The sequence below is a fragment of the Phyllostomus hastatus genome, unplaced genomic scaffold (assembly GCF_019186645.2).
Source record: "Phyllostomus hastatus isolate PE091 unplaced genomic scaffold, TTU_PhHast_1.1 phas_scaffold_39, whole genome shotgun sequence".
In the NCBI taxonomy this organism is placed as follows: Eukaryota; Metazoa; Chordata; class Mammalia; order Chiroptera; family Phyllostomidae; genus Phyllostomus; species Phyllostomus hastatus.
In genome coordinates, this window is record NW_025334028.1 from 27,733,375 (window position 1) to 27,757,673 (window position 24,299).

At 41.4% G+C, this 24,299-nt stretch overlaps 1 protein-coding gene across 4 annotated transcripts in view; it reads left to right on the forward strand.

Moving 5' to 3' along the window:
• Window positions 1-23,357, forward strand: part of NPNT (nephronectin) — a 78,998-nt gene extending 55,641 nt beyond the window's left edge. For all 4 annotated transcript variants that reach the window (XM_045820308.1, XM_045820310.1, XM_045820311.1 and 1 more), the window contains 4 exons: window positions 10,890-10,976; window positions 11,475-11,573; window positions 18,970-19,226; window positions 20,673-23,357. In XM_045820308.1, coding sequence (XP_045676264.1) covers window positions 10,890-10,976; window positions 11,475-11,573; window positions 18,970-19,226; window positions 20,673-20,783 — 554 coding nt within the window. In that variant the 3' untranslated portion in view covers window positions 20,784-23,357. The remainder of the gene's footprint in view (window positions 1-10,889; window positions 10,977-11,474; window positions 11,574-18,969; window positions 19,227-20,672) is intronic.
• Window positions 23,358-24,299: the final 942 nt, after the last annotated feature.

The following is a 24,299-nucleotide window of genomic DNA, read 5'->3' on the forward strand; positions in this document are numbered from 1 at the left end:
GTATGTGCTTTGACTGGGGATCGAACCCCCAACCTTGGTATATTGGGATGTCTAACCAACTGAGCTACCCAGCTAGGACCTAATTTTTGCTTATGCTTTTACTATGTGAAAGTTGGCATGTGTGAAGGCCCACACATTTTTAAATATAAGAAATATTTAAGAAACTATCCTTTAAAACAATGCTTTGTGTAGGCATAAACAAAATATCATTGAAGCTAGAGTTTTTGTCTTCACCACTCCTGCTTAAGAAAGGAGTTCAAAACAGCAAAAAAGTTGTTTAAACTTTAAATGGCACAGATGGCTTGGTTATAATAGCTTTTTGCATTTTAATTTACAGCCTAAGAACTTTTATCTAAATCAACGTCAATTAATTACCCAAGTGTGATATTCTTATGAGGTTTAAAAAAAATTGTTCCAATTATATTCAGATCTCTAAGGTGACTAAAGTCCCTTCCAATAACTCATCGCACTGTTGGGGTATTCTTACATATATTCAATTCAAAGTCATGAACTGCAGTTCTGTCTCGGTTCTCCTGGTTACTGTCAGGGGCTCAGCTGGCCACTGTCACCCAGCCCCACACTCAGTGTAGTCTCGGAACACTCACAGGAAACTACCTGTTTTTTCATGGGGTGTAGTAATTTTGGTTTCATAAAGCTTTTCTTAGAAATACTGTTTTTTTAAAACTCACTTAGCAATCTTTTTTGGCTTGCTCTTTGAATATTCTTTGTTTTTCAATCTGTCCCAGACTCTGCGGCCTAAAGATACAGAATAGTCAGATCTTACCCAATATTGATTGCAAAGGGGATCTTTTGAAATTGATTTTTTGGTCTACATCATTACTCTCTGTTGCCCAGTGTGTTGGAGTGCAGCTGCTTAACCCCCAGATACTTCCCCTCAAACAGGCAGACAATGCCCAGTACATTCACAGTGGGCACAGAAAAATATTTGTTGAATGGAGTGAAATGAAATTTCATACTGGATTCAATTTTTTTAATTCTAAGTAACCCTTCATATGCCCAGACTAGCTAAATTTAACATGTTCATTTGATAGTCACTCCTCACATCATCATAGTTATTTCAGCTTATGGTCTTTCTCTTATCTTGATACAGTTTAATACAGCCATTGAAAGAAGCATTCTCTAGCAAACTCTAAATTTTAAACAGCATGTTGAGTAATAGTGAAGAGGCTTCAAAGGGAATGTGCAAATAAGCTTGAGGCATTTGAAGCTGAGGATTTTAAACTACTGCTAAGGATGGAATACCCTGAATCCAAAGATCTAGTTTGATTCCCACCCCTATTATTTATGAGTTATGTGACTTTGGATAAACTACTGTGTTTTCCACCTCCATTTTCTCCTCTGTAAGAATGGAGGTAACATCTCTAGCTTTCCATTTGCATTGAGTGCTTTCCAAGATCAAACATAATACAGGTAAAAGTGTTTGTGAATTTTTAATTACTATGAAATATAAAAGATTACTGTATTTTATAGGAATAACTATGTTGGAGAACATTGAAATAATATGTGATTAAGGAAAGAAATAAGCTTTTATGTGTGATATGAAATATTAAGCACGTCTTTTAAAAATAGTTCCAACTTGAGGGACCCTAGGTCTTTAAAATTGTGTGAATAGAATTATAATCACATGTATTTGCAATGCTAGCACCATAGGCCTGATTGAGCAACTCTAAAGTCCCCAGATAACATGAAGTTCTTGTTCTTTCACTTATGGGACAAACCAGTACTTCTCAAAGTGTGTTTAGTTAAACAGTGCTTCTCTTGGATAGTATGCAAGTGTGTGCCCAACAAAGTTCTGAGATCAAATCAATTTGAGAGATTCTAGGTTTAGTAAACTTAATAGGTTTGTTAACTGTAGGACTTCTTAATATGCTAATGATCATTGTGAATCTCTCAGAGTGGCATATCATGTATATAATTTAACTGGTGGGATTAGAGTTCATTGTCACCAACGTCAGGTCAGGCTAAGCTGAACTAAGAAGTGTAGAGACCGCTCTGCATAAAACTGAATAGTCTTCTCCCATTACCTTTCGTTTGCATGGTTTCTGGCACCAGTGGGTTGGGCTTGGACTCTGGAAGACACTGGTGGAGGGGTGGAGTTGGGAGGGCAGGAAGGTGGTAGGCAGACGGAGCAAGAAAATGTGATCTAATTTATGGTATGCCTGTCTGGATACCAGAGGTATGCTGTAAATTGCTAAAAAGGTGGAAATCAAGAACCAAAGACAAAAATCTGGTATCAGAACAAGTAGAGTCTATCCCAGAGCAAAGAAAATAAGGAACACTTTACTGCAGAACCTGAAGTAAAGGAAGATAGAGGAAAATGCATTCTAGGCTAGCAATATAATGAAATACTATGCAGTGATGTTTTTTGAAAAACAATGAGTTGGAAAAATACCCATGGTGTAAAAAATGTTAGGTGAAAAGAATACACAAAATTGTACAATACCATTTGACCCCATTTTTGTATAAAATGCAGGCCTACATATGTCTGAATGAATTTGAAAGTCTGGAAGAAAAGAGACCAAAATGGTAACCATGGGTCTATCCAGTTTATGATATTTGGGGTGATTTTCATTGTCTATTTTCTTCATGCTGAGTTGGTATTTTTTTTAATTTTTCCATCTGCACTGTCATTAGTCACAGTAATTCAGTACAGTGCTAATTCCTTGGGAGAAAGGCTCGTGGTACTTGAATTCCACTCTCTCCAGCAGTGTGTTTGTGTGTTTTTTTTGAAAAAGTATACCAATAGATTCTAATTCTTAATCATTGTTAATTGTATTTAGAACATACTGGTTTTAAAAATGTATAAAAGGCCCTGGCCATTGTGGCTCAGATGGTTACAGCATCGTTTGTAGACCAAATGTCACAAGTTTGATTCCTGGTCAGGGCACAGGTCTACCTAGGTTGCCCGGCACACAAGAGGCAGCCAGTCAGTGTTTCTCTAGCATCGGTGTTTCTCTCCTTTCTGTCTTCTCCCTTCCCCTCTCTCTAGGATCAATGAGCATGTCCTCAGTAACAATTTCAAAAAAAAGGAAAAGAAACAAAATTAGCATAAGGGCTATTGCTAGGATTAGAGTTCAAAAAATAAATAAAAATAAAAATTCATTAAAGGTTTTATTAACTTCTATTTTTAACCTCTCAAATTTTTCTGTACAATCCAGTGTCAGGAGTGCCCAGTTTTAGCTGGGGAGCTCAGATTACTGCAAGGAATATAGTATCACTTGGCCCAGGAAGCAGATTTTTGTCAGTGTTGTCACAGCCTGTTTGAACCTCGGTAATTTAGGATGCTTATCTGAAACAGGGTTCCCAGCCCCAGGGCAGTACGGGTCAGCAGCTTGTTGGGAACCTGCGGAAAACCTTGCCTGATTTCCTCCTCCTGCCCCCGCCCCACCCCCCTCATCCACTGGGAGAGGTGAGCACAGGCGAGAGCACCTCCCCAGAAAAATTGTCTTCCCCAGAAAAATTGTCTTCCCCGAAACCGGTCCCTGGTGCCCAGAAGGTTGGGGACTGCTGATCTGAAGTGTAGATTCCTAATCATTGCAACACATATACTACATCAGACTGTCTAGGGAAGTACTGCTCAGTCTCTGTTGTGTGGGACTTGTGAAAATGAAACCTCCCACCCAGTGAGGCTGTAGTACGACCTGTGACTCCGCATGTCTAACAAGCTCACAGGTCCCACTGCTGACCTGCCCGCCACATTTTGAATAGCAGGGCTGTGAAAACCATAATGGTAGCCCGACCCAGTAGAACCAGGTCCTCAGTGGAGACAGAATTAGCCATCTGTGAGGTTTTTAAATGTAGCAGTTGTTCCTAAAATGTAGCATGTGGCATCTGGCTCATAGAAAGTGAGAAAGTATTACAGATAAAGGTTATGTATAGAATATAATGTAATATGTATCAGATGCTTTCAGGAGTGGCCCTATGGGACACCAGACTCAGTGTTGCTACGTTATTCTGAATCAGGAGGACAGGTTGGAATTCCAAGTGCCATGCAGGAGGGAGAGTGTGGTTTCCTCTTCACTGGTGGCTGCTTTGTTGCAAGCCTGCTGTCCACAGGTCCTGTCTCTCATTGCCCTTCAACAGATTTGACAAGAGTCTGTGGCTGGTGTGGCTGATTACATTGTTCTTAGTCACGGAAATACAGTCTCTTTTCTGATTCTCGGTGGTGATGAGTAAAAAGATTGTTTCTGCTGAGGGTTGAAGAGGTCTTCAAACTAGTTTGCTTTCTAGTAAACAGCAAGGCCTGCAGAGACCCCAGAAAGATGCCTGCCATCGCCCTGGAGATTAAATTTCTGCCAGTGTTTTGAAGGAGTAAGTTGTCAATGCTTACAGGTCAGGATCTGGCGCTGTGAATTCTGAACATTTTCAAGATTTTTGATTTATATTTTAATTGGATCCTATAGTGCCTGGCAAAAAAAAAAAAATTCTCTCTGGAAAGTAATTGTTCTCTCTGGAAATAAATTGAGTTCTTGGTGAATGTGACCAAAGGCAGAAATTAGATTTTTTTAAAGTTGTATGCACATTTGTCCACAGTGTTGTCATGAAAAGTATTGTGCTCATAGTCACTCTGCTATTCGAATCATGTCACTAAGTCTTTCTACACCTTTGTTTCCTCATCCGGACGTGGGGATAAGAATGGTCTCTGCCTCTTTGGGCTGTTGTGAAATTAGATATGAGAGAGTGCATGGAAAACTCCTACCCCAGTGCTTGGCATATAATAAGAACTCAGTGCATTCTAGCTATTACTTCTTCCACTTACGTTGTTGAATTCACTTAAATGGTAATGATAGCATTTCCTACTTACCTCAGAAAAATACAGCCCTATTTTGTGTTATTCTAAATGTTTGTATTTTTCTGATGCTTTTATTATGGTTTGTTCAAATTTTAATGTTATTTTTGGCTAACCAGGTTCTTTTGCAACAAGCTGATTTGCAAGTACAAACTATTAGGTGAGCAGACAAAATGAAAATAGAAAGCTGCAAGTTCATGTATCCTTTCTTATGATCAAATAAGTGGGCTGTCCTATTAGTTTAGGTGTTTATAGTACCTATGTGAACAGCTGTGATGTTGGAGGCACCATCACAGCAGCTTCTCTGCTGTGCAAATAGTGACAACAGCCTTTTCAGATAATGTCCAGAAGGGACAGTTACATGATGGGTCTGATAAATATCAGAAATCAAAGCCCCCTTTCTTCCTTTAAAGTGAGTCTTTCTTAAAGTGATTCTTCCTTTAAAGTGGCCTGAGGGCACTGACACCTGTCCCTGACAGCCCACAGGCAGACTGTGGAACACCCCCGGTGACCACGCTGTGCCCAGTGCCAGCAGACCCGTTGGCTTCTGCTTGCCCCCTGCATTCTGGTGTGCAGGACTCGGTCCTGGCAGAAGCAAACCTCTAAGGTTCCTTTGGCTTAGAAGAGAGACAGTGCTCCCTTAATCTGGACAAGTTGCATTATCATCCCCATGGCCATACCTGCAGAAGAACCATCTTTTAGATGTTCTGTTCTCCTGGGCAGTACTTGAGGTAGTTCTGAAACTTCACTGAAGGACAAATAGGAGAGTCACAAAAACTGGGTTTATTATTGAGTGGCTGTGTCTGTGTGCCACCTTTCACTGGAGGTGTAATTTCTTCTAGCTCTGCTATTTACCCTCTACCCAAAGGTGTTTTTTGAACTTTTTAGACTCTACTGTGGGATGAAAGCTTTGACAAACAGGACTTATTTCTGTGGAGCTCAGCAACCTTTTCCTTTTTGCTTGTAATGAGCAGATAACTAGGAATTTTCTCTAATGTGGTTAAGGAAATTTCAGAAAGTCTTTTCCTGTCCCTTTTGTTTGCTTCTCTCTGGTCTTTTAAAGCTGTAATGCATATGTTCTTCATCTTGAGAGGGAAAATTGGGTCAGGGAAGAGAGGAGCGGCGGAAGTGGGAAAAGGGAAGTGGGAAAAGGGAAGAGGGGAAAGGAGTGGGGGAGAGAGGCAAGGCTGCTTCGTAAAACCCTTGTTGTTTGTCCTTGTGCTGTAGTCTCTGAAAATCCCCAGGTTTTGCCACCAGGACGTGCCGTGGGAACATTAGGAACATGTGTCATTCTCTTTGGAGGAACTGAACCTCGAAGCAGAGAATTTAGGACACTGTTATCTTTAACCTTTTAGTTCAACAGCAGATGCCAGAACCGGCCTGGGTCGTGTCACGGGAGTCACCTAGAACAGAACAGGATTTGCAGGCCTGCCTTTCAGGAACATCCGCGCTTCCATCCGCCTAGTTGCCCTGTGGTAGCGGGCTGGCCGTGGGAGGCGCCTGTGATAATATTTACATTCACCTCGCTGTGCTTACTCTTAGCACTTTTCAAGTAAAATATACAACTGACCATTTGGGAAACCTCATTTATGAACTCAGGTCATGTATTAATATGACCATATTCATGGGGAAAATGTATTTAATAGCAAGTGCTGGGCCAGACTTTCTTTTAAGAAGTTTTCTGCTTATTTGCTTTGGCTGATTCTTCTTGCAGGCCCCAGGGCTCCCAGGCATTAGGAAGCATCCTAGGTCCCTAAACCCAACCCCACCCCACTTTTATCCAGCTGACTCCTTCAGTGCCTGTACACCCCCTCCCTTGTAGTTCATGCAGAGGGTTCTAGGAAGCACTGGGCAAGGGGTATTTTTAGTAAGTGGAAACATTGGCCAATGGAAGGAAAGCTGTAGGCAATACATGTTTTCAAGACTAATTCTTGAGTTCAGGTTGGTCATAACTGTCCTCTGACATCCTCTCCCTCCCATCCATTCTCCATGTCACAGCCAGTACAGCCAGTGCACCTCGTCTTGGCACTCTTCTGTTAAAATCTTCCAGGCGCTTCCAGTTTCTACCAGAATAGAGTCCAAATCTTTATGAGGCTCTTAAATGCCCAGTGGTCTGCCTGCCTCAGTCCTCAGTCACTGGGTGCCTTTCTTCTCCTGCGAGCTGCACCCCTGCAGTGAGGATTCAGCCCCACACCCCTTCAACCACCAGGGTGCCAGTGCGCAGTGACCCGCCTGCCCTCGCGCCCTGGAGTAAGCAGCACTTGACAGAGGTTTTCAGGCTTCCGTCCTCCCCCTCCTAGCTCAGACAGCCAGCCCCCTTTCTTCTCACCCCTGTGCTCTCATAGCTTCCTCCACCCCACGTTTAAAGCATTCATTTCCTGGAGAAATGGTTGGATATCTGTCTTCACGTCTGGAATGTAGATCCTATGAAGGCAAGAGTATGCATTTTGCTTTACAACATGTTCTTAGCCCAGGGCCCCGGACGCAATGGATGACCGCTTTCTTGATTGATTGCTGTAGCCTGTGGATAGAACAAGGGGCATGGCTGAAGAGAGGAATCATATTGTTAGATTTCTTACCCTTTTTTAATCTCTGAAGTTGTACTGTGCTAATTCTGAAAATTATGGTCCAACTACAGAGAACAGTTGATATGCATTTGTTTTTATAAAATATACATATATGTATTTAAATGTGCTTACAGCCAAAATATGATGCTGGGGAGGATAAGGCGGAAAATCAGGAATCAGCCTCTATCCTGATTATACTTGTGTTTTCGGGCATGGCTAGTCATTTTAACTAAAACTTTCTGCATTGACTCAACTAGCTCTCTGGATTAAAGAATATTTTCAAGCTACACAAATACATTGCCGCTTCACAGCCTCATATTTAACAACTGCTATCAGACTTGCCGTCCAGAGCCCTCAGAGCAGCCCAACAGAAGCAGCAGACCCAGCTGCTGGGGGCGGGCACGGACGCAGGTTCTGACAGAGCTGTCCTTGCTTTCAGCGTTGTAGGTTAAGTTTTTTCCACAATAGAAATTCTTTTTATAAACAATCTTTAAAATTTAGAATTATAAAAGACAACACAACCCCCCCAAATGACAAAATATCACTTTCCTTTCCAAAAATCAGACTACCACTATTAGCATATTGGTGGATTTACATTTATTGATTTAATCCTCTCCCAAGGACATTTTTCATTGCTTTTTGGAGAGCGAGGAGGGAGAGCAGAAGGGAGAGAGAGAGAGAGAGACATCAGTGAGGGAGGGAAGCACAGACCGTTGCGCGACCCCTCACTCCAGTGTCCTCCGCCCCGCTCGCACCAGACTAGAGCTCGCCCAGGCCTGGACTGGGGATGGTGCGTGTCTGTACAGGAGACTGAACCCACAACCTAGGCATGTGCCCTGAGGGATCGAACCCACTACTCTTTGGTTACGGGTCGGTGCTTCAACCAGCTGAGCCACACCAGCCGGGGCAGCACACTGGTGAATTTTTTACCATTCTTTTTTCTAGTCCAAGTGTTTGGTTTGTTCGTTTTTCTTGTACCAGTGAAGATCATACTGCTTGATTTTGTTCCCACTGCTTATTTCACTTAGTATTTTCTCCTGACACAGCAGTGGGATGCTGTTAGCAATCCAAACTGGTGTGTGTGAGGAAAAAATTAAATTAACTCTTACAGAGTAGAGTGCACCCGGTTGTAAGAACCAATAGATGTGGAGCATTTCAGGTCTCTAAATGCCTCCCAGTGCTTCCTAGTGAATTAAAATAAAGGTGTGTATGATCATCCGCTGCTGAATCAAATAATTCTTGGAATCCCAGTGCTTAAAAGACTAATGAACCAGCTGACACTTGGCAAGTTGTTAGATGACTAATTCTTTGGGTTGCTGTTTTCAAACGTGTGCTCTCCTCCCTTCCTTTCCCTTCTGCTTCATCCTAGGCTGCTTTTTGTTTCTCCACATCCTCCAGCCACTGTGAACACCTTTCCCCAACTGTTCTGGGCACTTTACTTACCTTAGAGGCCTAAGACGCTCGCCCTTCCCCCATCCCAACACTTTGCTGGGAAGGTTCCATGTTCTTCCTCTCTCCATGCAAAAGGAGCTTCCTCAGAAAGGACCTCCTTGATCTCCCTGCACCGAGAACTATTTGCCCTCTGACAGTTCTTTGTGTGGAAAAAAGGGAGCTAACAAACTCTCATAATGTCCCTAAAATATGGCACTTTAAGATTTGAGCTATTCCAATCCAGAGATAATCTGCATAAATTACAAGATTAAGGAAACAATAAAATGATGGTTCTATAGAGTTTTTCTAACTTTCTTTGTCATCAGAAATGAAGCATGCTTGCCTACAACTTTGTAGTATTTCTAGTAGATAAAAGGCAGTCACCCTCTCAGAGGCCCAAAGAAAGAAAGAAAAGCTGTAATTGGATGTCTTTGTTGTCAGTCATCTGGGTGTGAAAGAGGGAAGGCAGTTGCCTCAGCCCTAGAGCATCTGGGATCAGGTTGTGGCCCTAGAGCTTCTGTCTGAACTGGCTTCTCTTCTCTGTCCCTCACAGGCTGAGAATAAGTGAGTGTGTGGGAGGGGCTTTACTGGCTGGACTTTTGAAACAAGCAGGAAAAAACTTCAGAGCAGTAAGCTTTAAAAATATCCGTGTAAATATTATGAAATTGTTCATTTAAAAATTCTTGCTAAAAATAATAGGAACATCATCGAAAAAAGAACCCTTTTGATTAATATCTGTTGCTTGGTGTTCTACACATCTTTCACTCTCTGCCTTATAAAAATAGATAATTCATTTAAGTTCTGTCAAAGTAAAGGGAGTATTCCCTGGTCTTTGGCCAAGAATTCCCCACCCCCACCACGGCTCCCGCACTCCCCAGTCTCACCCTAGCCACTCCCTGTGAGTGCCCATCGAGGCAAACGTCATCTGGTGTTTGCCTCCCCGGCCCTCGCCAACAGTCAGAATCATTGTGTTCACTGACCTTCCAGCTCATGCCTGCCCCTCCCGTTAATGTGCAGGCATATGAGTGGTAATCAAATACACATTAAAGGAATGAAAAGCTAATGATTTAAATTCATCCAGGTTTTAAAAAGTGTCTACTTAAGCTCTGCCCCACTTGTTTCCATGAGGAAAAGGGTTGACCAGAGTCCTTGGGTTTCTTGACAAGATCTTCACCTTTGTTCAGTGAACACTTATTGAGTGCCTGTCACCAGGTCACACCCTGGGAATGCCATGTGAATAAGACATGACCGCTGCCCTCTGGGACCTCAGGGACTGGCAGAGGGACCCACCTGTATGACTCACATGTATGTAAATAAGTGCAAGTCTATGAAAAAGTGGAATAGAGGTGTGAATACAGGAGTCTATGAATTAAAAGGGGGAAGAATTTAATTTGCCTGGGCACAAAAGTATTCACACAGGCAGTGATGTTTGCCTGGGGCATGAACGAAGAGAAGTTTGGTGGGTTAATTAGCAGGAAGAGCATCTCAAACTGGGGACAGGGTCAGAGACTGAACATGAGTGACATTCAGTTGGGAGTGGGAGTGGTGGGATTGTAAATGCTGCACCAAGGCCTTTGAATTTGATCTTAGAGGAGCCAGGGCACCTGCTTAAGCAAGGCAGGTCCAGGTAAGAAATCCAGATCAGTGTGCACCGGTGCACAGTGCTTGCTGGAGTGGGGTCAAGGCTGTGGTTGAAAAGCCAAACCAGGCATTTTGGGGAAAATATCCCTAATCTAGAGTTCAAAGTGCATCTTTCATAGAGACGCAATTTTGAATTTCATAGAGATGAATATTTTACTTGTAATTGGTGGCTCTTTTAAAGTGTATTTTCCAGATGAAATCCTTTTTAATACACTTTATGTTGAGATTAGAAACTTTTGAAAACCATGTTTTGTTTGTACCTAGATAAATATTACAGTATACATCACTGTTGAACAAACTTTGTGAATCTTCATGTGAAATGCAGTTATTTTGCATTCTTCCAGATGAGTGAATGCCCAGGTTTTTCTCCCCTGCCGCCATTAAAGGTAATGTCTCCTTATGAAAACTTCATCAAAACAAAGCATCTCCCTCTCTTGCAGTCCCACGGCATCCTTCAAATGATTTGTTTGAAATATTTGAAATTGAAAGAGGAGTCAGTGCAGAGGATGAAGCAAAGGATGATCCAGGTAGACACTTCTATTCTTAGTACCATTAGAATGGCATTGTATTATTTCCCTTTTTTTCATGAAACTAACTTTTAAATTGTAAATTGTGAGGTTGCACCTGGGAAAATTTTAGATCTTTTTTTTTTTTTTATACAACTTGATTTCCTCTGCAGTTAAATCAGCTGGGCACAGATAATCGAGTCATCATTATTTATCTTTTTAAAAATATATTAAACTGCATTTAATAGAAACTCGGGGGAGGAAATCATATTTTATAAGTGATGATGAAACAAGGTCATAATTTGGCAACATTCGTGTGCTGTGTTTTTACAGCTGAGCATGCAGGCACAATTGTGCTGAGGAAGGATGCATGTGATTTCCTTTTGATCTCTGGGAGAGAAGTTCTGGTAGATTAGTTAAGTGTGGATGGAAGGGAGCACGTGTACAGATAACCTTGTTAACAAATACATGCTGTTGTTAGTCTGTGGTTTACTTGTCTTTCTGGTCTTTTCCTCACAGGTGTCCTCATACACAGTTGCAGTTTTGACCATGGGCTCTGCGGGTGGATCAGGGAAAAAGACAGTGACCTGCACTGGGAGCCAGTGAGGGACCCAGCAGGTAAGACGGGTGACGTCACTCAAGGACACCTCCATCTGATGGGAGACCCTAGTGCTGCTGACCAAGTGTACTGCCACATCTCTGTTTGCCCAGTAACGAGGGTAAAGAAACAACTTGCCCAGCCTTCATATGTCCCATTTTTTAAGGGAACTAAAAATGTTAGCTGTCAATAAGAATTATACTGTGGGAAGATGAGTAGTTCATTAAAAGGCCAGTAAGTACCTCTCAAAAAGCTTGGTGAATAAAACAAGTGGAGTTATTCTAACCTATTCTAGCTTACTTGTAGTGCCTCATTCCCAAATGTAAAAGAAGTTTATCAGCCATGGTAGAAGCTGCTGGCTATTTTCCCACTTGTGTCTTTTTTTTTTTTTTAAAGATTTGAGACATAGTTGAAGGAGACTGACGGTTCTGTGAAGTTGTGAATACCTCTATGAAAAAAAAATTCAATCTAACTTGGATGCTGGAAAAATTAGTTATAAAGTACCACTACTTATTCCTAGAGAATGTTCTTCATAAGGTAGATTTAGACATAGTTCCTTGGAAAATTAACAGGCTTTTCAATCTCACACTTTGAGGTTTTAATACTTGTAAGTTGTTTTGTTTTCTTGTTCCAGAAAGTAAAGCTACATATTGTTGGTTTTTTTCCCTCCCCTAAGTAATTAAATCTTTTATGGATGATGTCAACTCATGGAAGGATGAGGAGTCTGGTTTCGTTTTTGTCCTTTTTATACTCCTGGTTTTAAAATTAGGAATGAAAGAGACTGGATGTGAAGAAAAAGTATAGTGTTAACTAAAAAGTATGCTGTTAATGAAAAGCCTAGTTCTTAATACCATCCCAGGTATTATACAGAAGAACACAAAACACAAAAGTTAACTTGAGAGAGGATATGCTCTGTTAAACCAGTTATTCTCAAACTTCAGCATTTGTACAATTCATCTGGATGCCTGGTTAAAATGTAGGTTTTGATGCATTTCTGACAAGCTTCTTGGGGATGCCTGTGTTCCTGACCCTTGATTAACATTTTGAGCAGCAAGGTATTAAAATACAATATTAGACCAAAATATTTCATTAGATCCCCAAGATTGAAAATAGTAGATATTTTAAAATAAAAATTTGAGGTAAGCTTTCAAAAATATGAATATTCTTCAGATTCAAATTTTTTTTTAGATTTTTTTTTTTAGCTGTACAATAATTGTTAATGACATGCAGGCACAGAGGCCAGCCAGCCCCTCTCACTCTCACTCTGCTGTCAGCTCTGGTGCACTGCGGGCCGCTGTGAGCAGGACGCTGTTACTGTGACAGACGGCTGTAGTTATTGATTTCAGAGGGAGAGAAACACCGAGTTGTGCGTAGTTCATGCACTCATTGGCTGCCTCTTGTATGTGCCCTGACCAGGGATCAAACCCACAACTTTGGAGTATTCAGATGACACTTTAACCAACTGAGCTATCCAGCCAGGGCTATATAGTTTTAAATGTTATAGAATTAAATGTTATTTTTTAATTAACTGATATTCAATGTTATTTTACATTAGTTTCAGCTGTATAGCATAACAGTAGACTATGTAATTTACAAAGTGATCACTTAGATAATTCAAGTACCCACCTGGCACCATACCTAGTTATTATAATATTATTGGCTGTATTCCCTATGTTGTACTTTACATCCCTGTGGCTATTGGGACAACATTATTATTAGTGTCACATATATCTGTGAATTAGAAACCAACATTTATTTAATACCTACTGTAGTCTTGAGTCATTCATCATCTCATTAATTTTATTTAATATCCTCTTATCCATCCTGTGAAGCGGGTAGTATTGTTTTTATTTTACAAAGGAAATACTGAGGCCCAGAGTTTACATACATTTCCTAAGGCCACAGAGCAAAAGAGCAGACTTCACACCCAGACCTCCCTGGGCTGCTCATGGCCTCCCAGGCGGTTCAGTGTCCAGGACACCTGCCGCAGGATTCGGGGTGTTCACTCCCCCGCAGCCTGGCCCCCGTCTCCTGTGGTAGAGTGCGTGACCCGATTAGGAGGTCTCAGCCCTGTGGGCTTGTCTGGCCGCTCGCCTGGAGTAGTTTCTACCGAATGAAGAATCGTGAGCAGCCATGCACGTTCATGGTCATAATGAATAACCTTTCAAGTAAGGCACACTGAAGAGAGTAATTCATGCTAAATCAACTCAGAAGAATTTGCTACAGATCTATGTAAAAAGTCTATGTAGACAGAGAAATAGTTGACTTTACATACTATTTAGATAGAATGCACATACTATTTTATAGGACCGATTTAGTACTTTTCAACTCTTTTTATTATTCATCTCATTTGTGAATGTTTAAATTTGTTGTGACCCACTTGCTCTCTGATGGAAAAAAAGAGAAGAGGATTGGAAATTAAAGTGTCAGGCAAAAAAAAGTTAGAAGTGGTGATTTGGCCATGACCATGAAGAACATGGGGAAAGGAAGCGGTGGCTGCTGGGATGTGACTGGAGAGCTCCTGGTGAATGTTCCAGGGCCGCTCTCCCAGGGGCTGCTCCGGGTGTTCACCGGCGACATGGATCAACTGCATGTTGGCTGTGGTTATTAAGGCATTCTCCTCCAACTGTGGAGGGCTCGAAGCCAGAGGAGAAAGTGCTGACACAGTCAGCTCCACAGATCAGATCGTCAGGCCTCATCTAAGAGGGTGAAATCTAATGGGGGTGAACACGCGGCATAGCTCACGGTCTGGACACCACTTACTCAGCCGTGTGAGGGGAAGAAGTACCTCGGTAGTAAGTGTGAAAGACTAGGTTTTTAGTGGATAAAAAATCAGTGAGTGAGCCCTGTGTTGTTGCTGCCAAAAAGTTGGGTCATTTCCCTGAAATAGGCTATTTTTTACAGAATGGAAACTCCACTTTGGTGGGTTCTTTCTGGTCTGAGAAGAATAGAGATAAGTGCAGGTCATGCAGAATGACCTGGATGGAGAGGTGTCTCACAGCCAGGGGAAGAGGCCAGCATGTTTATCCTGGAGAATAAATAGTGGATCAGGGCTGCTTTTCAAATATTTCACTGACAACTATCACCCTTGTTCTGTGATCACAAAGGGATGTATGTCAGCTCAGTAGGTGGAAGCAACAGAGAGATGGATTTTGCTTCACTTTCAGACAGAACTTCCCAAGAGTCAGAGCTGTTTTGCAAAGAGCTCAGGCTGGCATCGAAGTAAGGAGCTCTCTGTCAGTGGAGCAGGTGACTGGACAGCAGGATGTTGGTTTGAGCACTGGATTAGTGTTGGGCTAGAAATCCTCTTGCACCAGCTCTGAGAGCTGCTGACTCAGAATGGAATGCCCCAGGTCATCCCCAGAAGAGCAGTGAGCAGCAGGGCCCCAGCTTGGAGAGTAGAAGGGAAGACAGAAAGAGGGCAGAGAGTTGGAAGGAGGGTAGGAGGGCACGCCACAGATCAAGGTGGAATTGCAGATGGGCTTTTTAGAGTATGTTGAGGAATTCCAACCATATACTGATGGAGAAATACTCATAAAACTTCTTAAGAAAAATGCCCATTTTCCTTCTAGGACATTTAAGTGAGGTTATGTGTATATAAATATAAGCAATTTAATGAATTATTTCTGTGTATTATCTAATTACCAAGCTAATTCATTACTTGCTCCTATTTAGATTATACCATTTGTAAAGGGGCATATGTTTGGATTTCCACAGTTAAGACTGATTTTGATGTGCATTTCTTATCCAAGATCCAAATATGCAAATATTCTTATATACTAATATCTCTGAGAAGAGAAAACCCAGAATTAAATAAACTTACAAATTTGAGAAACAGCTATAAATAATTGCCTTTGCTAGCTGCCCTGCCGGGTGCTCACTGGGTTCTGTTTATCACATTCAATCTTGAACTTACTTGTGAGATAGTGAAATTAATACATTCCTCTAAAGCAGTGGTCCCCAACCTTTTTGGCACCAGGGACCGGTTTCATGGAAGACAGTTTTTCCACAGACTGGAAGGTGGGGGATGGTCTCCAGCTGATTCAACAGCATTGCATTCAAGCTCACCTCCTGCCATGGGGCCCTGTCCCTAACAAGCCCAGACCCCTGCTCTGAAGAATGGGAAGTTGTGCTGCCAGCAGATGCAGAGATTCACTGCAGGCCTATGCTGAGGCCCTGAAGACATGCCCTTCTCCTGTAGATGTCGAGGTTGGACCTGGGCCCGGTTCCTAGAACCCTGATCACTGGGGATCGGTGGTTAAAGGTGACTCAGTGCCCTGCCTGCTGCTTGTTACAAGGAATTCACTTAAATATAGAATAAGTATGCCAGCGTGTACATACAAGTATGTCTGATGCAGCAATAAGCAGCATTATTTTGAAACACTTGTGAGTGGAAAGCAAAATCAACAGTGAAGACAAATGCCTCCTTCCAGCCCTGGCTCTCAGTTGACCTCAGATGCAACCACTTCCATGGTTATCTTCCTAGAGATGCATTTGTCCATATGACAGCAAAGCACCCTCTTACGTACCTTGCTTTTGTCACTTAAGGATATTATTGTAAGAGTTCACATGAAGAACAAGGACATTAAAGCCAAAATGCCTGGGCCAAAACCCAGCACCACTGCTCATTAGCTTTGACTTTGAGCAAGTCATTTAAAGGGAGATAATCAGAAGTACCTATTCAACATATGTAAAGCATTTAAAGCAGTGCCTGTTCCAGAGTTACCATTAAAATAATGTCAGCCATTGCTGCTGAAGACGGTCCTACGTCAACACCCTCACTCTTATCCATGACTGTCCCTCCATCATTCCTCAGATGTGCCCTTGCAGTTAGCCAGCCATCTCTGAAAAACATCTCAGTTGTTTCCAGACTTTTGGGAGTTCGGACAATACTGCCATGGAAACCTCATATACGTGTCATTTCATGTACGTTCAAATAGAATGCGTCTGTAGAATAAACTCCTAGAGGTGGGTTACCGAATCAAAGGGAACTTGCATTTGAATTCTGATAGATTTCACTACATTGCCCTCCATGATGGTTATACCAGTTTAGACTCCCACAAATAAATGTTTAAGGGCCATCCCAACAATAGATCTTATTCAACTGCTTTCAAAAATCTTTGCCAAGCTTATTGGTAAAAAGCCATCTCATTTTAATTTATTTTGTTGTGAAAAGGTGACCATCTTTTCACATTTTAAGTCATTTTTTCTGAGATGCTATGTATTTGTCTTTTGTGTTCTCTTTACTGTTGGTTTGTAACTTCTGGGTAAAAGGGAAACAGTCCTTTTTCATGTGTTGCAAATATTTTTTGGCTTGTCTTACTACTTCACAGTGTTATCTTGGAGTGAGAATTTGGAAACAAATATTCTTCAGCAAAAAATGGCTAAATTATCAATGGCATACTTGAAGCTGTGAAAAATGTCTATTTGTTGACATAAAAAATGGCTGATAATATTTATAAAAAAGCTAGTTATAACACCAAATAAACATTCACAGAGCAGGTCTGTGGAGGAAGAGCAACTGTGGCCTCACTGACCACGCATTTTACACTTTTAGGGTAGACATTTGTTAGGGTGCCTTGGTTTGTTAGGTTTCCTGACTCACAGGCAGCGTCTGGCAGTGACATTAGTATACATTCCACAGAGACTTAAGATAATCCTTGTTTTCTTCAAACTTGCATGTTAACTGTAACAACCTTATATCTTAGTCTTAACCAAAATACCTGTGATGATTCAAAAGCTAACTTATGGGAAGACATATAAAATCCATCTAAATATTTTGGCCTAAAATACCATTTGGATTAATTTGGGAGGATGGGGGTAGTGGGATGATGATAAGAAATTGTGTTTGTTGTTGATGATTCAAGTATATGACTCACGGACCTATTTCCTTGCAGGGGGTTTTGTTTTCTGAATTCTTAGGACATCATTTATTCAACAAATGGCATTGAACTCCTACCATATGCCAGGAGTGTAATGGGGTGGCTTGGGGGAACAGTTGGTTCTGACATCAAAGAGTGCGCATCTGGGGGGAGAGGAGCACGCAAACCAGCGATCCAATCAGAGGGTAGCAAGTACTGAATAGGGGCCCAGTCAGCTCTGCACTCAGACCTTTATCCACACCCTGGGTGACTTCACCCCTCAAAGCCTTCGCTCCACAGGCTTGTGAGTAGCATCCATGGGATGCCACCATGGAGCCCTCAGCGCTGCTTGGTGCAGAAATGTGGCCAGAAATCATCTCTTTGGTCCTTTGGCTGCTCAGAGAGCACTTAAAAGAGACCTCACTTGAAAAATGGGAGGACATCCCAAACCTCAATCATGTCTGATACAGAGTACACATAGGAAAAAAAATGGTTGTCTTTTCATTGACAAATAAATGGGGTTACTACCAGAACAGATGCATGCATTGAGCATTCCAACCCCATTTTCCTGTGGCTAAATCAGTGTTGAAACACAGGGTGTTTTTCGGTTGGCTACAGTAAAACAGCCTGAGAGGAATGTTGTTTGTGCTTGGATTGAGTTTCAGAATACTACCTACAACTTTCCCCCTTGAGAAAAAGCTTTCCCCCACTCCCTGCTGCTCAAACTGTTCTTCCCCTTAATTGCAGTTTATCTAACAATGGGGAAGGCAAACGCTGTAGCCCAAAGGATCTGAGGACAAGGTGACCTGTCTGAAGTGACAGTTTTGTTAACATTTTGTGTTCATGTATATTATATTACATTATGTATTATATAATTGTTACAATATGAAAACATTGTAAACTACTTATCTTCAAATAAAACTGATGCTCCCAGAAACTGGAGGGTTTCCAGAGCACCTCTGCCTATTCCCGCGGTGAGGTGCTTTCAGTGGGAGAGGCATAGCAAGCTCTCACATTTTTAAAGGACTGTTTTCTCTAGATTTACAAAAAAATCAGAAGAGATAATAAACAGATTTAGGACCCTTTAAACTACCACCTGCCCTGCTGCCTGGAGGTTAATTATCCACACAGAAAATTGTCCGGGCAACTCAGAGTCACCCGCCCAGGCGGCCAGCCGACCTGACAACATAATCATCACCCGGGGAGGATCGGGAGGTGGCAAAGGCGGGTGGGCGTCTGTGCATGCCTGTGTGTGTCTGATCATATCCCCCCGGCAGTGCTGGCAGTGTTCGGGTTCCTAATCGCTGTGTGTCTCTGGCATGGCTCGTCCTTTCCATCAGCACGTGAGTGTGTGTTTTCTGTAAACACAAAACTATGGAATTTGAGGCAGGCATAGAATAAGTCATACTTTTCTCCTTCAGTAATCTGAAATTCTTCACAAGTGACTGCCACAGTTTGAAGTTTATTTAAACAAAAAATGTGCAACTCCTGTCCATACTTTTGTGCTTCAAGGGATGTCTGTGCGTACACCCACGGCCCTGCTTTCCCATTGTAGGTGGACAGTACCTGACCGTCTCAGCCGCCAAGGGCCCAGGGGGGAAAGCTGCACGCTTGGTGCTGCCTCTCGGCCACCTCATGCACTCAGGGGACCTGTGCCTGTCATTCAGGCACAAGGTAACTGGGCTGCACTCCGGCACGCTCCAGGTGTTTGTGAGAAAACACGGTGCCCACGGAGCAGCACTGTGGGGAAGAAACGGGGGCCGTGGCTGGAGGCAAACGCAGATCACACTGCGAGGGGCCGATGTCAAGAACGTAAGTAGAACGCAGACTGGGAGCTTTCCCTTTTACAGGAGAACTCCGGGGTCTGAGCTGGGAGAAGTCTTGTTCTCTTCGTTAACTCGGGTTCAGACAAAAGTTAGTGTTTTTCTGGATATGACAACTCCATTCCTGCCTCTTTCTTTAATCACTTTTAGTGTCTTTGTAACTCTTCATTTTAACCCATGACCACCGCTCCCACCACCCTAGGGTAGATCCCCTACTTCTGGTTAAAAAAAAAAAAAGTAACTGAAAAAGTAAATATGTTAAGAGGAACTTCAAAGGGTATCTCCCTTCATTCCTTCTACTTCAAACTCGGACCACGAGTTACCCTAAACTGCTTTTTGTACCAAAATATTCCTTTGAATTCCATTTTTCCCTCTTTGCCTTATTAAGTAAGACAGCATGTGGGAAAAGCTTTGATTAAATATATACATTTTATCTTAAGTAACCAAGTTACGTACCAATCAGGAGATCCGTAACACCTCACTGAAATGATGTATTTGGAAAAACTGTCTTATTTATGTTGATGCCTATAAAAAACTTCTACTAGTATATTCTCCATCTATGCCTATAGGTATGGTTTCTAGAAACTCTTTTAGAAAAAAAAGTAGCCTGCATTATTACAGCTTTTATCAGAATCTTGAAGTTTTTTTACTCTTATTTTTCTTAAAATTTTTCTTAATATTCATATTTTTAGAGAAATAAAACAAGATAAAATCATTTCAAATCACAGAAGAGACTGGTTTCTTTTGTTTTTATTTTTTAGCTTTCATTTTTTATTGTATTTTTTCTATTACCATTTAGTCCCTCTGTCCCTGCTCCCCCCAGCAGTCACCACACTGTTGCCCATGTCCACGAGTCCTTCTTCCTATCTGCTGGATCCCTCCACCCCCTAACCTCACCCCAACCCCCACAAAGGAGCAAGGATGCTATAAAAGATAAAATGCAAGGATAGGTAAAGTCCTTGGTCTTTATGCAAGGAAAACAACACCATGGTTAGATTATGGAGTCTGATTCTCTTCCATGTTGCTGCAAAGCTGTGTGAACCCAGTGGAGGAGCTGGAAAGCATCAGGCTGCAGGACTGTGTCCTCTGGATCTCTGGGTCTCAACCTCTGCACCTTCACACTCCCTCACGCTCCCTCGCACTCTTTGCTTCTGACCTCGGTGATCTTTGGCAGAAGTGTCTATATCATAAGCATTCCTAAAGTGAAGTAGTCCATAGTTTAGAATGGCTTTTAAAGGAAAACTGATTCTGAGTAATAACAGTTGACTTAAGTTTCTACCAGATGGCAAGCCTCAGGTCAAACTGTCCTCTAGTCTTTCCTTCTGTTAAGTAAGTTTACTATTTAGTTTTGGGGAAGTTTGCCTTCATACTGCTAAATAAGCAGGCATTGGGAAGGGCAGTAGAGGCCTGACCGGTGTGTGCGTTCTCTCCCTAGGTCATCTTCAAAGGTGAAAAAAGGCGTGGTCACACCGGGGAGATTGGATTGGATGATGTGAGCTTGAGAAAAGGCCACTGCTCTGAAGAACGCGAGCGACTCCACAACTAGTGATGAACTCCTATGTTGCTCCCTCTTCTTTTTCTGATCTTCACCTCCTGTCTTCTCCTCCCTCTTATCAGGCCTAGGAGAAGAGTGCGTCAGTGGGTCAGAGAAAGTGGTCACTGACCCTCGTCTTGTCGGCCTGCTTTTGTGCAATCCCAATGAACAAGTGACACTCTCCTTGAAAGGGGAGGGGCACCTGCGGACACATGCAGTCCATCTCTGGGTGTGACCTCGTAGGAACTGGCCTTCAGCATGTGTGGCCTATGCCTTCATCCCGGTTATAAGGTGCTCCTTGTAGCAAGTTATGGGAGACGTTTTCAGAAGAAATTTGTGCAAATGGCATTCTGTTATCTGTTCAGTGTTGTACCTTGAGTAGTATTGACTTCCCCGAAGACATGTTGTACCATGTGCTTGTGAAACTGGTTTCTCCTCTTCCCTGGACTGACCTGAACTCTTGTCCTGCCATTCATTTTATAAAAGAAGGGTGTGCAACATATCAAAATGCATTTACTCTTGTTATCTGTATTTTTCTTTTAAAGACAATTATGTAAAGTGGGCACATAATTCCTTGTTAGTAGTATTGTGTTTTGTGTAAATGTGCTATTGATATTAAATAGTTAACGTGTTCCTAATATTTACAGACTCTAGTTGCAAGAGAAAAGGCAGCTTGTGATCTCTTGAATTAAAAAATACATGGTGAAATGGTACCCAGTTCAGTGACCTTATATTGGAGTAAGAGGAATTTGAAGCGGTGTCAGGTTGTGGTAGTGGAGGGATGAATGTTTGAATGACCTTGAATTAGATTCCTACGAAGGATAAGAAACCATTTACTTAGGTAGACAAGAAGCAGAAGTTAGTATATGAACCTGTTTCTGGTTACACTTTTAAACCAACAGCTTCCCCCCCAGGAGCCTGGTCCTCTCTGGTAACTGTAAGAAGCTTGGTAAACGTTCTGGCTGTTTCAGAGGAAACATTCTGTTTAAGGAAACAGGGTGAGGAGAAGCATGGGAACAGCCCCTTTGGAACAGTTTCTTACTAATTTTAAATCAGTATAAACTTAGGCAGGCCTAGCTGATAACTTTGGTTCTCTCGTGCCAGGGTGGGACAGGAAGCAAGTCTCATGCTTTGAGGTATTGAATGTGTTGGGACAGGATCCACTTACGCACTAGAACAATGGAACAAGATTGGAATTCTAAGATTTAAGAACCCTCAACTAATATATTTCCTCCTTGTGTATTTTAACTTTATAAGAATAGTATATAACTTTTAAAATCAACTTACTACTGAGGCTTTTCCTCATTTCTGATTAAGTAATCAAAATATTTTCTGCTACTTTTGCCAGGAATCACAAAGATGATTAAAGGGTTGGGAAAATGATCTATGATGAAAAATGAAAGGAACTGGGATTATTCGTCCCGGAGAAGAGAAGACTGGGGGCAAATCGTTGCTGGTGTTCCAGTGTCCAAGGGCTGGTTCACAGAGGGTGGTGGCCAGCTGCTCTCTGCCACACCAAGAACAGAACGAGAGGAAGCAGGCTCAGACTGCAGCAACGAGGGAGCATTTTCTGGCGGGGCCAGTTGTTAAGTTGGAATCCCTTATAAAGAAGTGTGACTTTGTCTCACTCTCTTTTTTGAGGCTTTTAAAAATTGGATAAAAATTTGTCTATATCAGGTGGTTAATGATGTTCAAGGTAGAGTAACAGAGTACAGAACCTCCCAGAAGATATTTTGATCTATTACCACGTAATGAAAATCGCCAGCACTAGGTCACTTGGAATGGGCCAAGATTTAATTTAGGCATTTCCCTCTTTGGCTCCTGATGGAGAGGAATCAAAAAGGGGAAAATCCACCAAATGCTAGGCTCACTAAAATGTCTCTCCCTTTATGGCAAACCTAGCAGTATTAAAACAAAAAAAGAAGAAAAAACCATATATATATGTATTTATTCCAAAAAGAGTATAATAAACAGATGTTTTAGGATCTCAGTGTCCTAATGTGGTGGTGTTTATTTTTTTTCCTTGAATAAGTATAACCCTTTCACTTGCCCAGTGGACAATACTTAAGATTTTTAAAAAGACTATAACAGAGTTTACAGAGCCTCTTTCCTGGAGCAGTGTCTCTGCCGAGTGTGTGACCCAGGCCCTCTCCCTCACCCAGCTGGTGCGATTCAGTTTCTCTTATCAATTGAATCTCCCAGGTTCCACAATGGTAATGTTTTTAGAAAAATAGGTTTAATAGTATACCTCTTGTCATTGAACTTGGTGGAGGCGGGGCAGGAGGGGAGTATAAATCAGTGAACCTTTGAATAGAGGCCAGAAAATATGGCTGTAGAGTCTTTTTAATGGTTTGTTACCTTTTTTGGTCTTATTAACTGCACAATTGAAGGTGAAAGGGGGAAATATTGAACATTTCACTTTTAGGTGCCAATAATACATTGCACTAAACTGATGAAAGAAGTTATCCAAAGTACTGTATAACATCTTGCTTATTATTTAATGTTTTCTAAAGTGAAAAATGTTAGTGGTTTTCCAAACAACCAAATGAAAATAATTCTTTGTAAATAAAAACACTGTTAATAATACCAGGTGTCTATTCCTTTTCATTTTGACTTTTTTTAATTGAGGAAATACATACTGCATGCTTGACTGGGGACAAATATATTGCACACATTATTATGCTTCTTAGGTCATGAATGTGAGATGTTGATTCAGCACAGACAGGGAAAGGTCAGATCATGTAACACATGTCACACCTTTGTGCGTGGCTTTTGTTTTCTTCTATCTCTTAGTTGTAAACATTTACCTCAAATTCTTTTATGGATATGCAGGATAAGCTATAGGTAAGCATATAAATAGATATAAATGAAAAGCCTTTTTTACTAGTGTTGATTTTGTTAATTTATGAGGTTTTATTCAGATTCCAATAACCTTTTCTAATGAATCAAACAACTATAAAAATACAATAAAGATTAAATTAAAAAAATAATGACATGCAAGATTAAAAATTAGTCCTACAAAATTATAGAACATATGCTTAATGGCTTTTTTCTTTCTAACACTAGCAGCTAGGACACGTTTGGGGTAAGTATGTACATTAAGCAAAAGGTAAAGAAAAGCTGCAGTTCCCTTCATCTCAGAGGTCCTTCTTAATCATTCCTAGGAGATTTTAGAAAACTCATTTTCTGAGTGTGTTAAGAAAGTACAATGTTTCTTGCATTTTGTATTTTCTTCAATAAATGTCTCTGTTTTTCATATTACATGACTGGATACTTTCTGGGAAGACCTCACATGGTGCCAGGTGGGTCCCAGAAACATTAGGGGGAACACTTTGTACAGTATGCAATTGTGTCTAACCACTATGCTGTACACTGAAACCAATAAATAATAATATTGAAAATGAACTGCTGAAAATGTAGCTTGGTATACAAGAATTGTATATAAGAAACATAGACACCTTAACACCAAAAGAACCAAAACAATCCAATTACAAATGTGAGGAGGACCTGAACAGACATTTCTTCCAA